Genomic DNA, 17,356 nt, shown 5'->3' on the forward strand with positions numbered 1-17,356 from the left:
CTGTGTGGTGGACGACGAAACCCATTTTATTGTGATTCCTGTGTGGTGCACGACGAAACCCATTTTATTGTGATTCCTGTGTGATGCACGACGAAACCCATTTTATTGTTATTCCTGTGTGGTGGACGACGAAACCCATTTTATTGTGATTCCTGTGTGGTGGACGACGAAACCCATTTTCTTTTGTGTCCTTTTTATAAGGAACTGAGAAAGCTATCCCCAACCTAAAATGATTTTCATGTTTATAGAATACTTGTATATTATTATTAATTTATTTAGATAAAGCATTTTAAAAAAAGAACATCCTAAAAAACAGATTAACGTACATAGAGAAAATGGTTTATTAGCAAAAAAAATATAGTTTCTATTCTACTTTACCTACATATCGTGAGAATTTTTAAATAATATATTAAATGCAATTCTACTTGATTCAGCCCATGGAGCTGTCAATGTATGCAGGTCTGAGTGGATGCAGTCTTCAAGGTACCGGGGTAGTGGTAACCAGTCTGTAAAACTTTCTCTATGAATTGGCATAGGACGTATATTACGACGAATGACACATCTACATAGACGCTGTAAAGAAGCTGGTTCTTGCGACTCTTTTAACAGGATTGTTTTAAGTGCTTTCAGCATCGGTGATTGCAGCAAAGGAGGAATGTTCCCTTGGTGAATGTGAAATTGTGAAGTGTCATTCATTAAATCAATAAGTAAAGTAGGTTTTTGTATATTACAAGGATTGTTAAGAAACGCTACAAATGGACTAACACCATAACAGTCTTTAATCATGACGTCACCACCAAATTGCAGTAACAGTTCCGTAGTAAAATCAAGTCCTTTTTCTGCTGCAAAATGCAAAGCTGTCCTTTGATAAATATCTTTAGCGTTTGGATCTAGTCCAAATTCAAGAAGTAACCCGACTATATTTTCCTTGTGACTAAACGAGAAGTGGCAGATGTAGTGAAGTGCTGTCCATCCTTTAGACGACTTTGCCATTAAATTTGCATTACACTCTATGAGTGCTTCAATGGCGGCAAGGCTGCCATTTTGAGCTGCTACAAGAAGAGGTGTCTGTCCATCTTCGTCATCAATTCGGTACTCTAAGTCTGCACCGCATCTCTGTAATGTTCTGATGGCATTAGGCACGTTGTACTTACAAGCCCAGTGTAATGGTGTGTACTTTCCATCAACTTTGGTATCAAAGTTTGCACCATGTAAACATAGGTGTTCAACAGTTACACAACAACGACGGTCTATAAGTCTCAAATACTCCACGTAATTTAACATATCCGGAGAGCAATCCTCAGGTATACTGTCGTATGATATAAGTCCTCGTGGCCAATAGAGAACAGCTAAATGCAAAGGTGTTCTTTTATGTTTATCCAATGCATTTGGATCTGCACCTTCCTGAAGGAGTAGCTTTATGATCTTTGGACGACGGTAGACAACAGCAACATGAAGAGCTGAACTTTCACGAACACTTTCTGCTGTTGGTGAATGGAATCCAGAAGGTCCAAAACATTCTTCATATTGACTGATCTTCTGTGCCGGATCAGCAATTCCGCCAAGTTGATGCTCATTGATATTTATTTTCCGGTGGTTTTCAAGAATGTGCTTGCATTGTTTAAACTCACCTTTGATTATAGCAATGCGAAGATGTTCAATTGAAGACGATTTAAAGTTCGGCTGTTGATTTCTTTTCTCGATTTCGTTTACTTGTATTTTTTGACCGACACCATCGAATCGTTGAAATGCCATTTTATATTCATAGGATTTTGTAATGTTCGTTTCTTTTGCCGTTGAAGATGGAACATCGTTGTTCTTGTTGCAGATGAGTAGTCGGTAACATAGACAACGTGTTGCCAACGACGTCATGTCTACGCGAGCGTTGGCTAATAGGTTCCTAACGCAACGTACGCGCGTATACAGCTTCCACCAATGAAAACGTTAAAGAGGGTAGTGGTTAATAATAACAGCAAGATGCTTTTCTTTAATATCATGACAACATCTAAGAAATATTACAACAAAACTATTAATCTATCAAAAGGAAGTATCAGTATACGAAAATTAGTGATATCCTTCAGATTACAAGCAAGGCTCACTACTGGATGGAATATGGATCAATAATTATTCATCATTTCCTAATAATATTCTCCACAAATTTGAACATGAAAATTCAGATTGCTGATACAGTACTCTTTATGCAAAATAATTATACAATTACAAACATTTTTGAAAATCATGAAATAATAAACAATAATGTATATTTATCTGGTATGTACATGTACTTTGTTTTATACATTTGTAACTTATGATATGCAAATTATTTCTTTCCGCTTTTCTTTTTCCCCTTTTTTCCTTTCTTTTTGTTCTTTGCTTTAAGGGCTTTTCTGCATTTGTATGATCTCCAGAAAGCTTGTACAACAGTTGCTGCTTTGATCATCAAAGACAGCTCTCGTTCCTCTCGTTCTTTTTTCTCTTTTGCAATTCGTCGCTCCTCTACAATTGTGTTGTATTCTGCCTCAAGTGTTTTGAATCTCTCTTCAAGTTCATTCAGCTGCGATTTTTCTTCTGTATAAACAGCATCTACGTCTTCATATTCATCCTACAATAATAACAAATTAAAAAATAATAGGTTTGGCCAGAATATCAGGATTAAGGAGCTTTTAATTTGACCAGAGTCATGTTCAATACATTTATAGGGTCACTATAAATCTGATAAACTACTTTAAAACTTAAAATTGATTTTAAGTAAGGAATTCAATCTTACGGTTTAACTACGGTATTAGAATGTAAAAATGCCATTAGAAGTTATGTTTATGTTCTATTTTCTTTATCAAAGTTAAATACAGTAAATCAATTTGTTTAACTTCTTCATTCAAACATTTCTGGTATAATATGCTACATCAGAATACTGTATCTCTAAAAACATAAGTTTTATCAAGTTTTAATGACAGAGGAAAAAGTGTTCAGTGATCAAGTGAGCACTTGCATCATGCATAAAATCAAACTGATTAGATTTTCCATAGCAATGTTTGCAGCACTGTTGCGTCATCAGTTTCCACTTGTGATTACGCAATACGGCAACTTGAGTCTATATGTCACTGAGTTCTAGTGGAAACCAAGCTTTAACTCCAGTGCATGTGAACACAACCATAACAAGGGATTTTAAGACTAATAGCTACACTATTTTAAAAGCTGCTGGTAAAAGAAAGTTGTTTCATCCTAACTCACCTGTCTCTCTCCCATATCTTGATCATATTTTTGAATCCAATTCTCAACTTCAGTTTCAATCTTATATTTTCTCTGTAATAATATAGAAATGTGTGATTTACATTACAATTTTGTGAAAATACAACATAAACACAAGAGCAATTTTTAGATAACTCACAGTTTATAGAAAAAAACCACCATCACTAAAAAATAAAAACACTGCAAACTAAACTGATCGGTTGTGAGAACTCTGCGTCAAATAAAGGCAGAGGTTTAAAAATATGAATGAAAGCAGATTGTTGTTGTGCATACAGTAGGTTGTACACTAACAATAGAACATTGTGATCAGTGTTACAAACCAATCAGTGTAACAGTGTTCTGATAGCTTCTGAGTCTATGACAAATTCTCAAACAGTAATCACTGACAAAGTCAACTGGTCTGTAGACAGCTGCAGCGGAGGATCATATAATTACGATGCATCTACATTTGAATCATAGAGCATTAAAGTGCATGTTAAGGTCATATATTGTTTTATAACATACCCAAGTAGATTCTTGTTATTTGATTGGAGGATTGTGGGTCATGTGATATTCAATAAATGTTCTATTATTCTCCTCTCTTAATTACCTTATCGAGAGTGCAATGTCATCATGCGAGTATTGCATTTTGCGTGTTCATTTTTGTTAAGCAGTAAGCAACCATACACACATCATAAGGCTACTGTATGCTGTCGTTGACTGATTATGTTCAAACAACCTGTAGTGTGCGCATTGTTCTACTACAGTATGTGTCCAAAATTGAAGTGCTGCCTTTATTAATGGTTTAAGTATTTGCCTAGCCTCTTGTTAAAAGCAGTTGTATTATAAACAAATAATGAATGTTTTATGTTTTATATAAGATAAAAATTTGTTCTATTTTTAGTGGCGTGCAGCGCGACTCTACAGCTCACTATGTCGGTTGGTCGATCGATCGATCGATCGGTACACACTAACTTGAGCACGCGCTTGCAGCCATGTATGGCTTTGTTACCTTTTTTATTTGTACCATTGCAGTCATAAACATTCATTATTTTTACAGTATATCATATGCATTACCTTTCGTAGTGCAAGCTCACTCTTGCGATGTTCAGCTGTCAGATTCGTTAACTGAGTCTTCAAACCTTGTAGTTCACCAGTTAGCTTGGTCTGTTTGCCTTCAGAGTTCTTCATATCAGCTTGCTGTTGCTTTTCAGCTTCCAGTTTGGTTCTCCTAATATGCTCCTCGGAGAATTTCTCTATTTGGTGTAGATCTGATTTCAGCTTTCTGATTTCATCATTTCTTTTCGTAATCTATATGAATTTAAAATGATTCATTATTTTCATTGATACAGTACTGGCTGTATCTTAAAGTACAGTCACAGTAATTTAATTTTTTTTTTTTTTACTGTAGTTGGCACTACTAACTATACTTTCGCACCTCTTGAAATCACTGGGCAGCGGGTGAATGTTTCTAAATTTTGTTTAATAAGCTCAAGAGATTGAGGTGCAAAAGTACAGTTGAACCCTGTAGTCCACATAAAGAAAATACCAAGTAAACAAATAACTAATAATGACGTCGCATCAATTAAATTAAACTGTTATAAATTTTAAATCAGTCAAAAATTTTCACACACAGTAAACCAACCTCAGAATCTTTTTCATCAACTGCTTTGTTCAGATGTTCTTCTAACTTCTTGATCACTTCTGCATTCTTCCTTTCTCTAACGGTTATTTCTGTAACATATTCTTTTTTCTCTTTATCTTCAAGAGGAGTTGTGAGCAGTTTCTCAAGAATGAACCCTTTTAGTTCTACCAAATGAGTGATCATTGTATCCGACATTTCATCTCTAAACTGTCCTTCAGAACGTATGCTTTTCACTGCAGCAGGATTCATACTGAACAGTCGTAAGATGTTCTTACATGAGAAGTGTAAATGTTTCTCCAGAAGTTGTACAGTATGCACAAGCTCATCGTCTGCTTGTCCTGTTACTTCATAACCTGCTTCACTCATCGTGATATGGTCAGGAGAACTTTCATTATTTTCTAATTTTGAATGCATGCTTTGTTGAGATGACGTTATGCTTCTCTGCGAAAATGGTGTAGATCGCTCACTTTGTGGGGACGAAGTACTGTCAATTGTTTTTAGAAGTGAAGATTTCTCCAAATAAGAATCTTGTATCTGTGCATGTTCTCTAATTGCATTCACCAATTCAGAACCAAGAACAACACTAAATCTGTCAATTTTTTTCTGAATAAAAGGTAGCAAAGTAACAATTTCAACTCTCTTGATACTTTCATCAAGTGATGCCAAAACACGCTGAGACTCAACTGTTGTAAGTTTCTTTTTGGCTGGATCAAGAACACGCAATGGATCAACTTTATGGTGTTTTTCCTTTAGAGGTTGCCTAGGTCTAGAAGCTGGTTTAGCATGTGGTAGCTCAACACTCTCTGCTGTACGTGGTCCCTGAGACCGGACTTGATTTAATAGTTTGAACGTCTCCATCACTGCCATATCTGCAAACGACATCTTGCTTCTTCCCTGATGATAATAATAAGGTTAAAATATCATACCTAGGCTAGGCCAAATAGATTAGTTTGATTAAACAGAGTATCTAGACTAACTTTTAATCTAGTAGGGCCTAACTACTTACCTTTTGTGTTCAAAGAACGGCTAAAATGAAATACAGTTCACGAACCAAACCGGCAGCCCTCTCCGAGTTTTTGGAGGCCGATTTGTTTACAAAAAAAAAGGTACGCCTAACAACTTTCTTACTTACGCGAGAACTACTTTGTATTTTCTTTAAATAAAAGTCACTTTTATAGTACGAAATGTTTATAAACATGACCTAATGCACCCATATACATACCTTTAAAATTATAGACCTATGTTAATTTAAAAAACGATAATATAATAATGATTTAATAGTTTTAAATGCCTAGGCCTGCTAGTTATACAATTGTAAAAAGGCATCTCTTGGTGATCAGTGGTTGCTAAGGAAGTAAAATGTAGCTAGCTAGATAGATAGAGGCCAAAGGTTAAGATCTGTCATTGAACTTTTGATTACGCGATTATCTAGGAGCCTCAGTAGTGTGTACTGACGTGTGTGTACGTACTGCAGTAAAACTTGAAAACACACACACCTCAAGCTGCCTAGGGCCTAGGCTATCATTATATGCCTCCTAGTTAGGCCGCTATATAATTTATATTAAAATGACAAGGGCTGAAGAAGAACGCGAAATAGAAAGTCCATTACTTGAAAGAAGTAATGGTGTGTTTGGTAGGTATTTGTGACAAAACAAACGTCATTTTTTTATATAACTCCATGGTCCATGGACCATGCATGGGCTAGCTAGCTATCTAGCTATGATATAGGCCTAGGCTAGTATAGTAGTACTAGGCTAGTAGCAATAATAATGCCAACCAAAGGCAAGGAAGGGAAGACCTAGGGCTAGACCTCTACACTACACAGCAGGGGGAGCGAAGTAACCCAGCCAGCAGCAGCAGACCAGCAGAGGCCGGGCATACAACCGGGCATACGATGATGATGCCCACCACCATCCACCTGCATGATATTTGTAATAATAATATGATGATCTAAGCTAGGCTATAGCCTATAGGTCTATATAATATACAGGCTAGCTAGGCCTCCTAGCCCTACCTATTGCTACCTATCTATTGCTAGGTTCTAGCTAGCCTGGTGTAACAACGCCATTAATTAAAATTAATACGCACTCTTTTTGTACGATTTCTGTTTTACAACCTTTCTTTAAATTAATAATTTCATCATATTTTATTCACTTCATTCAAATCGAAAATTGTGTTATACGAGCACGTCAAAAAAAGTGACAGTCTACGCACATGTAAGTTAACAGAATGGTGAAAATATAATTTAAAATTAATATAGATCGTCAGAATGCTTAGGAACCCCTGTTTTCAGGGAATTCCCTGCTATTTTGCATTTCATTTTTTTTTATGTATCGTATGTATGATTTGTTATGAAATTAAGAGAAAGTCGGCATTAATTGCAAAATAAATTTTAAAAAAATAATTTCGACAATCAAACAAACTATGACATTTTCCTGTGCCAAAATAACAAACTTAACATTAACTTCTTTGAAATGTTCATATATTAAAAGTTAAAAGTATATACTTTGACTGTGCATAATTTTTTTAAATTTTTAAAGATGTGATCATCAAAAATTATAATTCATTGCAGTATGTAACAATCCATCTGCACCAAAATGGTTACTGCATAGTAAATACATGGTGGAATCTTTCTTCAACTTTAAGTCAGTTGTGTATGGCTCGGTGGTCTGTGCTCGTGTCTATGGCATTCAAGATAGACTTGACTCGATAGAGATCGACTCTCACCTTGGGAAACGAAATAAGATTTTTTTATGATCCGTATTGTTTGTTCAATTTTATTTCTTAGTGTATAGATTATACACATGATTTATAATAAAATGTAGATAAAAAGTAACTAACTGTATGTCATTATTATTATTATGTATATCTACCCCTATATAGCGCCCCGTATGGGGTTGATAAAATACTAATGTGCTATTATATCGGTGCATTGCAAAGTGGTGGGAGGGCTGAAATTAAATCATTAAAACTGAAGCATATGATGAAAACGTGGTTTTAGTGTAAAAAAATGAAGGCACTTAGAAAACTTGAAATGCATTATGGGAAGGCTAAGACCCCTGTATAAGCAGCTGGAAAGAAGAATACTCATTTTATTGCCAAAGGGAGACCTCTCAAAACACCATAACATTACTTTAGGCCTAAGGAACATCAACAATTGCAATATGGAACCAATTTTGCAATGAAATTGTGTCAATCTTGTTTGTTCATATGAATCATATACAGTATTATGATGTGGGAAAAATTAAGTTTGGATGGGATGCTGTTAGCGAATTTCTAAGCATGCTAAATTCTTTAATAGTTATTTTGAGGTTGGGAACAGAACATAAATTCGCAATAATGGAACCTAATTTTGCAATGAAGTTGTGTCATCTTGTTTGTTCATATACGGTGTGGGAAAAAGTTTGGATGGGATGCCGATGAGGTGAGCGAAATTCTAAGCAAGCTATTAATTAAACATAAAATTTATTACTTCAAAATCGTAAACATTATAATTTAAATTCACAACTAGACATGAAACTCGTCACTTTGACGAGTTAGTTATCCGCACCACGACAAACGCCACGTGCACGTCATACGTTGGAATATTGCACACAGATAAAGATTATGGCATTATGACAAGAACTGAAGAATATGATATGCTGTTAGTGCTGAATTCTGTCAATTTTGTGTCATATAGTATATACATGCAAACAGTATAAGCTGTATACATATTACATACAGTGTAGAATAGGTGAAATTACGGGACCCGCCATTTATTCCAATTTTTAACATGGCGACGGTATCAAAATGAAACACTTAGATAGCAATTTCAGAAGGAAATTATCTCAGGAACAACACATTAACGCGTAGAAGAAATTTGAATACGTAAAATATAGATGCGCACCCTTTTAAATGTGATGAACTATTACGCAAAATATGAAAATACGACTTTTTTTATTCAACTGGCCATATGATGACGTCACAACATCCGATTGGAAAAATGTTTACATGAATTCGTATCTACAATCCAATAGCTTCCAGAAAACGTTTTAATCGTGATTATCACATTTTATTCTTACGAGCTATTACAGATTAAAATTTACTGTAAAGATCAAATTAATGACCCACGTAATTAAAATTTTTAGGCATGATGACGTCATAAAAATTAAAATATTTTAATCTCATGCTAAAGAAAGTTGATTGACCTACACAATATATAAATGTAGGAGAAAAAGGAATACAGATAAGCGTGATGCGCTCCATTGAATGTGATGAGCAATAACGAAAGAGACAAAAATCCTATATTTTACATTCGTGTGGCCATACGATGACGTCACAATGTTTTTTTAGCCTTATTGATGCATGATCCGATATCTACAACTCATCAACTTCTAGATTTTGTAATAAAAATAAACGGTTAACGGTTTACTTTAGAAACTATGACTGTTTAAAAAAAGACATAATTTTGACGATTTTTTAAGCTTTTTCATAAAAAACGCGCACGAATTGTCTAATTCAACGTGTTCGTATGGCGTTATTTAAACTGGAAAAGGTCTAAATTGTTTTCAAAATTACTAGGAAAGGCTTGAAAAATATAATTTAAGAGAAAAAAATATGTTTTTAACGCTACGTGCGCACCGCGCGCGTAAAAAATTGCGCGCCCGTGGGAATTTTTGACATGCTCAAAATGACAAGAAACGCGTAAAAAGTTGATTAGAAATTAATTTTGCGCATTTTGAAATTTTAAATGCGCGTGCGCGCGTAACTTCTTGTGAAACATGCCATTTTTAATCCGTAGAAAGTTTGCCCCTGATATGACTTAAATTTTGTCAAAGTGTCAATACTAAATGACTTTTGGTTTTTAATCTATGATCAATCATTGAAATTCATAAAATTGCGCGTAAGTCACGTTGCGCAACTATGACGTCATTCAAAAATAGGAGGTGCACAACTTCACGTAAATGCCCATATGTTGTCAAAGTTATGAAATGTTATGTTTACACATTTTAGAGGAACACGACTCACAAAAAGGAAGGAAGGAAAGAAGAATAATACAGAAAAAAAATATTGATCTCATACAATAACAAGGAGTTATCCGCTTGGTATACCAAGCGGATAACTAATAATGTGATGGAACCTAATTTTGCCATAAGTCGTGTCATCTAGTTTGTCATGATGTGGAAAAAAGTTTGGATGGGGTGGATGAAATTCTATAATACATAACACTAACTATGTGAAGTCGGGAACATTAGAATGTACTGTAAATTCGCAACTATGGAAAATAATTTTGCAATGAAGTCGTTTGTTCATTCACAAAAACAAAATTTGGATGGGGTGGACGAAATTCTAAGGAAGCTATATAACTTTGAGGTCGGGAATATTAGACCTAAATGGAACCTAATTTTGCAATGGAGATGATTACATGCATTAATTTCATCTCAGTTGTTCGTTTCATCTATTCATACATCGTACATAATGTGGAATATGTATGCTCTTATACTTTGTAAGTTGTGTTAATCAAGTTAATATATTATATTTAATATGTAATAAGATGTACGTTTTATATTCCAAAATCCAATCGTACGTCAATTTTTCTTTTCACGCGGCTACTCGCATAACGATTGGCGCATATCCGCGTGAAAACGACACATTGATGTTCGATTCGCCGGACCTGGACCGTGCCGGAACAGGTGTGAAAAGACTAGACTAAGCTTAATAATAATCCTTTCACGATTTTAACAATTTGCGCACTTTGAATAAGGATTTCCATGTGCAATTGGAATCAAATACAGCTATAGTATAGGATCTAGGGTTTATAATAAGCTATTAATATTTTTCAACAATCAATGCTTGTTCATGATATCATTTTTAAGCGTTCTTTTCTTTTTAATGACTCCATTCAATTTAACTATTGCATATTCCTATACCATGTACAGTACCAATGCCTTGGTGTTTAACATTTGCTTCAGTCGACCCAAATGCTGGAATAATAGTCCTGATGAAATTTGTGTTATATCTAACAAAAAAAACGTTTTTCTTAAAGTTAAAAAAATACTTTTTTCTATATATTAATTTCTTTTAATAATTTAAGAAAGTTTTTTTATATACGTAATTTTATATTTTCTTTTTTTACCTTTTTAAACCTTATTATTACATTTCATTGTTATAGATTATGTTTCTATCTTTGCTGCAATTGGAGGAAATACATTTTTATTTTATTATTAGGTTATATGCATTAATGCATATAACCTCTTGATTCTGTCAGGATCTTTATTCATTTATTTATTTATTTATTCTTTCCTTAGCACTATTTTGTCCGTGAATTATCTTGGCATCAGTTTCATCTAGCTAAGTCAATTTTTCAGAGTATATTCCTTATGGCCAGGAATCGATGTGGTTATGTTTTCACGGTGCGCAATCAATCATTACGCGGTCTACGCGCGATTTAACGAAATCACGTTTGTAATCATATCTTCACAAGCATGAATCACAATTAAACAAAATTTGGTACTTATAAATGTCAGATCATATTTCATCATATGGCAATACAATTACGTGCGTAGCGCATATAACGCTTGCGTACGCGCACTTAAAATGTTCAAAATTGTCAAAATTTATTTTCGATGAAATTAGAGTACGTTTCATCCAATTTTAGGCGTTTAAAAAATTGCCATGAGTGCGCAGATTTTTGTACGCGCACTGCGCGTTAAACGTTAATGCGCACTCTTTTTGCCCGATTTCTGTTTTACAGTCTTTCTTTAATAATATCATCATATTTGATTCACTTTTCAACTCGAAATTGCGTTATACGAGCACGTCAAAAGTGACAGGCTACGCACGTATAAGTTAACAAAATGGTGAAAATATGCTAAATTTTTAAATTAATATATATCGTCAGAATGCTGGGGAACACCTATTTTTTATTTCATTTTCTTGAAGTGTATGTATCATATATGTATGATTTATTATCAAATTAAGAGAACAAAAGTTGATTAAGTCTTCATTAATTGCATATTAAATTTTAAAAAAATAATTTCTACAATCAAACAAATAATGACATTTTCTTAGGCCGAAATAACAAACTTAACATTAACTTTCTTTCTTAAGAAGTTCATATATTAAAGTTAAAAGTATATAGTTTGACAGTGCATCATTTTTTTACATTTTTAAAGATGTCATCATAGTAAAAAATAATAATTCATTGCGGTATGTAATAATCTATTTGCACCAAAGTGGTTAACCTGCATAGTAAATACACGGAGGAATTTTTCTACAGCTTTTAGTCAGTTGTGTATGGCTCGATGGTCTGTGCTTGTGTCTATGGCATTCAAGGTACCGAGATCGAGTCTCACCTTGGGAAACAAAATAAGATTTTTTTTTATTATCCGTATTGTTTGTTCAAATTTATTTCTTAGTGTATAGATTATACACATGATTTATAATGAAATCTAGATAAAAATTAACTTATGTCTTTATTATTATGTAACAACAAATGTGGTTTATGACATTATACGCATATGGATCTTTGATCGGATTGTGATACCGGCTATGGTGTTCGCGTTAGCAAGGTCCTACAGTATCATATATTATAAATAATTAAAGATTCTGAGAAAATCAATCAATCAATATATCTTTTAAAAATCAATTATCTTTATTTAAATCAATGCATATAACCTATAATTCGTCATAGTGACGAATTAAATCTAGTTATATTTAAATTCTTCGCGATCATATATGTTTAAAGGCAAATAAAACCAGTAACACACAAATCTTTTAAAATTAGATTTGATTTAATTTAATGTTTATTCATATTATTGATTATTTATAGGTATTTTGGAAGATGAAGAAGATGAACCAAGCGTAAATAACAGAGTTAAAGCTATCAAAAACCGATGGGAACTAAACTATCAAGAGGCAGCAATTTATTTACAGGAAGGAGAAAATAACGAAAGATTTGATACTCATCCTCAAACCCAAGATGCACTGCCTGCATACTTAATTGTTCATAACATTTGGTTTTATATTATTGATATGCTTGCTTCTATTTTAATAATGGGACTTGCTTTATGTGAGGCTCCTGCAGTAAAAGTCTTTGAAGTTACTGAGTATGTAAGTCAAGTAGTAAATAATGTATATTTTTTCCATTGACAATATGACATGGTTATGACTTGTTTCTTTTGCTTATAAATTTCCTTTCAATTGGTATTATTTTTTTTAAGGAATAAACTACAAGTTTGTTGATAATCCTATAGTACTGTACAATGCATTTGCAATAGTGGATGTTAATTAAATGGGTATTAAGCTATCAGCATGGTCAAGCGTGCAAGTATTAGTTTTATATAGGTACCAAAGACCATGCATGTAGTATTTACTATTGGCACTGTTGACTGTGCAAATAGTCAATAAGGTTATCAGCATGGTCAACTGTGCATTCAATTCTTTTTTAAAAATTATTAATTGAACTGTTATCTATCAAATAGTCAACCGTGCAGTATTTACAAATTTCCCAATAGTCAATTTTTGGCAAAGAGTTTTCAGCATTCTCAACTGTGCATCTAATTCCTTGTTTCTATTTATGTTGTCTATCAGTACAGTCAGATAGAAATATTTACAGGTGGTAGGTTGTATGTGCCGAATAATCACTTCTCATAGCATTGATAAAAAATTAACATTTTATTACATTATTGTATTCTTTTAGGTGCATGGTTCATTGGAACTTTTTGGTTTATCAATAATTGCTCTTGGTTTGGGGATGAAAATAAGATGGCTGGGATGGAAGCAATTCTTTACTCACAAGCGAACAGCTGTTAAGGTACAGAATTTTTAATTTAATTTATCTACCAGAATCATACATGGGAGACCCCCTTACATTTATGCATTTTGGCTTGGATCCGGCTCCTGCCAACCAGATGTTATCAGTTTGTATTAGAATCTTAAAATATAATTTAAAGAATATCAGTTTAAATGTATCATTCGTACGGCTTGGCAAAAGCCAATTTGTTAACGACCTATGACCATACTTGCTAGTTTACCTCTTTTTAAAAGAAATATTAAGTCCAATTGTATTATTAATCATATTTAATTTATATTCAATTAATATAATATAAGCCAAGCCATGTGGTCACATTATTACGTTTTTTCATTATGCATTACCTTTTTGTTTTGTATTTCGTTTGTTTTGTCCATAGGGCCCTCATGAGACAAGGTAATAGGGACTTTTAGATTTTCATGTCAACTGCTAACCTATTACGTCATTTTTATGATATGCGCATGCTCTAGGTGACTGGCACATCAACTGGCAAATTTGAGCACTTGTTCAGTGGCATTTTGGCTTAGGGTCATTCCATGCCAACTCAACAAATTTTCTGAAAATCATGGTTGGGTACCCCCTCAGATTTTCTTGAAACTTTCATATAATATGCAACTATATGTCTCACGAACACACCAAAAATTTCAGTTGCCAACTCCAAGTCGTTAAAAAGTTATGGCCATTTGAAAATGTGTCATCTGTAGAATTTTTGGTCTTAATAAATTACCTTTTTGTAAAGTTACATTTTTAATTAGCCATATTTTAAAAACTATTAAAGCTAATAAGCTGAATATTGATACACTAACATAATTTTGATCATAGATTAAAAATATATAAAAAAAAAGGCTGTATCTCAATTATAGCCATATTTTAAAAACTATTAAAGCTAATAAGATGAATATTGATACACTAACATAATTTTGATCATAGATTAAAAATATATAAAAAAAAAGGCTGTATCTCAATTATTTTCCGAGATTTTGGTCCCTAGAGACCCCAATTTATTTTGTTGCAAACAGTTTCGGCAATTTTTACCCCTTATTTAAATATGAAAATACATTTTTAAATTGATTTTTTCCTATACAATGTTAATATATGGTGCTAAATGTATCCATACAAAAAAGTTCATCATATTAAAAATTCATCCAAGGGGTACACTGCGCATCAAAAAGTCACTCGGGACACAAAATACAAAAAATCATTACTTTTTCGCTTTGAACTTTGACCTTGTGGGCAATTATTCCCAAAGTTGAAACTCATCATATAAGTTCATCAATGCATGATTCAGCTATGTTCCAAATACCAATTTGGTGTCTTTATTCCTTCATGTCCAAATATGACTATTAAATTAGGGCATTTTGTGTATATTTATAGCAATTTCAATGTAAAACGTGCTCGACAATTTTCGGAAGATCATAATTTCAGTATTTTATCTCCTAGTGCTTTCAATACATTCAATTTTAGACAATTTTTGGCCCTGAATCCATTTCTGCAACATTCAAAGTAACAAAATGAATAGTTTAAAAGATATACATGGTCAAAAATGGCTCAAGTGCATAAATAGTGTGCACATATTGCTACCATCGCGATATTTAAATGGACATAAGTTTTATACTGAAACCCCTAGAACATCACAACTTGTTATCCTAGCAAAACTTTTGATCCTGAATCCATTTCTGCAACATTCAAAGTAACAAAATGAATAGTTTAAGAGATATACATAGGCAAAAATGGCTCAAGTGCATAATTAATTTGCACATATTGCTACAATCGCGATATTTAAATGGACATAAGTTTTATACTGAAACCCCTAGAACATCACAACTTGTTATCCTAGCAAAACTTTTGATCCTGAATCCATTTCTGCTTCATTCAAAGTAACAAAATGAATAGTTTTAAAGACATAAGTGCTCAAAATGTGCACAAATTTGATCATTATCAAGTAATGTATGTCACGTCTCTCTCTCTCTCTCCGCATGTATACTGAAACACCTGTACAGTAGCTGCTCCTCCAAAATGATACAATGTTTAGTTTTTAAGATAATACAGTAAACCAAAAGAATGAATCAAATGCAGGAGGTACATTATTTATTGAAGTATTCATTAGACTGCTGGTGGGCTTCTTGGATGTTCATGAATTTTACATAGACGTACGTCCAGGCCATATTTTCTTCTGATCTTTCAAGTATTGTTCCTCTAATGTTCCATTCTTTATCATAAGTACTTTTATAAAAAGATGACTATATTTGAGAGGGAACACCACTACCTATATTAACATTGATGTATACATTTTGTTAGGAAATTTATCATCTCAGCCCGTTCAACTAACGTTATGGCGTACTGTTATGTTATACATAATGTACGTCCATATAACGACAAAAAGAAAAGAAAATTAAATGAAATGTTCATGATTTATGAATTATTTTTTATTCATAAGGCTAAAAAATTATAGTTCAGCTAAAAAAATGCAATTACGCAACTAAGAAAAAATGAGTTGTTGTAATTTTGTTATGGACGTACACGTCACACCTAAAATTTACAAATTTTGCACAGCCAGAATTTTTTAATTTCTAAGGAAAAATTATAATAATTATGCATTTCCTTTTTAAAAACATTAAAATAAATTGCCCTATCATGTTAGAAAAATCATTTTACATTATATGTTTGTAAATTACATTATATGTTTGTAAATTTAATTTTTGGCAAAATTCAGAAAAAAAATGGGAAAAAAACAAATGTACGTACATTATTATTCAACAGACAAAATATTTGTTTTTTCTGATTATAATTTATATATAAAAAAACAATTATAATTAATAAAAGTTCAACTAATAATCTTTAAAATGACACCATTTATGATTTTTCAATGTCAATTTAAATTTTTGTTGCACTGGGTGACATTTTGCTGCAGTATAAAACTTATGTCCATTTAAATATCGCGATTGTAGCAATATGTGCAAATTAATTATGCACTTGAGCTATTTTTGCCTATGTATATCTCTTAAACTATTCATTTTGTTACTTTGAATGTTGCAGAAATGGATTCAGGATCAAAAGTTTTGCTAGGATAACAAGTTGTGATGTTCTAGGGGTTTTCAGTATAAAACTTATGTCCATTTAAATATCGCGATTGTAGCAATATGTGCACACTATTTATGCACTTGAGCCATTTTTGACCACGTATATCTCTTAAACTATTCATTTTGTTACTTTGAATGTTGCAGAAATGGATTCAGGGCCAAAAATTGTCTAAAATTGAATGTATTGAAAGCACTAGGAGATAAAATACTGAAATTATGATCTTCCGAAAATTGTCGAGCACGTTTTACATTGAAATTGCTATAAATATACACAAAATGCCCTAATTTAATAGTCATATTTGGACATGAAGGAATAAAGACACCAAATTGGTATTTGGAACATAGCTGAATCATGCATTGATGAACTTATATGATGAGTTTCAATTTTGGGAATTATTGCCCACAAGGTCAAAGTTCAAAACGAAAAAGTAATGATTTTTTGTATTTTGTGTCCCGAGTGACTTTTTGACGCGCAGTGTACCCCTAGGATGAATTTTTAAAATGATGAACTTTTTTGTATTGATACATTTAACACCATATATTAATAATGTATAGGAAAAAATCAATTTAAAAATGTATTTTCATATTTAAATATGGGGTAAAAATTGCCGA

At 32.8% G+C, this 17,356-nt stretch overlaps 3 protein-coding genes across 3 annotated transcripts in view; 1 reads left to right on the forward strand and 2 right to left on the reverse strand.

Annotated features, from left to right (window-relative positions):
• Positions 1–327: 327 nt before the first annotated feature.
• LOC144835117 (ankyrin repeat domain-containing protein 61-like) lies at positions 328–1,872 on the reverse strand. Its single transcript, XM_078690161.1, has one exon. The coding sequence runs from the start codon at positions 1,870–1,872 to the stop codon at positions 379–381; it is 1,494 nt and encodes a 497-aa protein (XP_078546287.1). The 3' UTR covers positions 328–378.
• Positions 1,873–1,954: 82 nt separating this feature from the next.
• Positions 1,955–6,053, reverse strand: LOC144835120 (dynein regulatory complex protein 10-like). Its single transcript, XM_078690163.1, has 5 exons — positions 5,880–6,053; positions 4,874–5,767; positions 4,306–4,539; positions 3,232–3,303; positions 1,955–2,602 (listed from the first exon to the last, which is right to left on the reverse strand). The coding sequence occupies exons 2-5, from the start codon at positions 5,753–5,755 to the stop codon at positions 2,321–2,323; spliced, it is 1,470 nt and encodes a 489-aa protein (XP_078546289.1). The 5' UTR covers positions 5,756–5,767; positions 5,880–6,053; the 3' UTR covers positions 1,955–2,320.
• A 316-nt stretch (positions 6,054–6,369) lies between these two features.
• The window catches only part of LOC144835076 (two pore channel protein 1-like), a 45,461-nt gene continuing 34,474 nt past the window's right edge, over positions 6,370–17,356 (forward strand). The window contains exons 1-3 of the mRNA XM_078690100.1: positions 6,370–6,506; positions 12,684–12,964; positions 13,554–13,667. Coding sequence (XP_078546226.1) covers positions 6,440–6,506; positions 12,684–12,964; positions 13,554–13,667 — 462 coding nt within the window. The 5' untranslated portion in view covers positions 6,370–6,439. The remainder of the gene's footprint in view (positions 6,507–12,683; positions 12,965–13,553; positions 13,668–17,356) is intronic.

This window comes from Antedon bifida, chromosome 2 (assembly GCF_963402885.1).
Source record: "Antedon bifida chromosome 2, ecAntBifi1.1, whole genome shotgun sequence".
In the NCBI taxonomy this organism is placed as follows: domain Eukaryota; kingdom Metazoa; phylum Echinodermata; class Crinoidea; order Comatulida; family Antedonidae; genus Antedon; species Antedon bifida.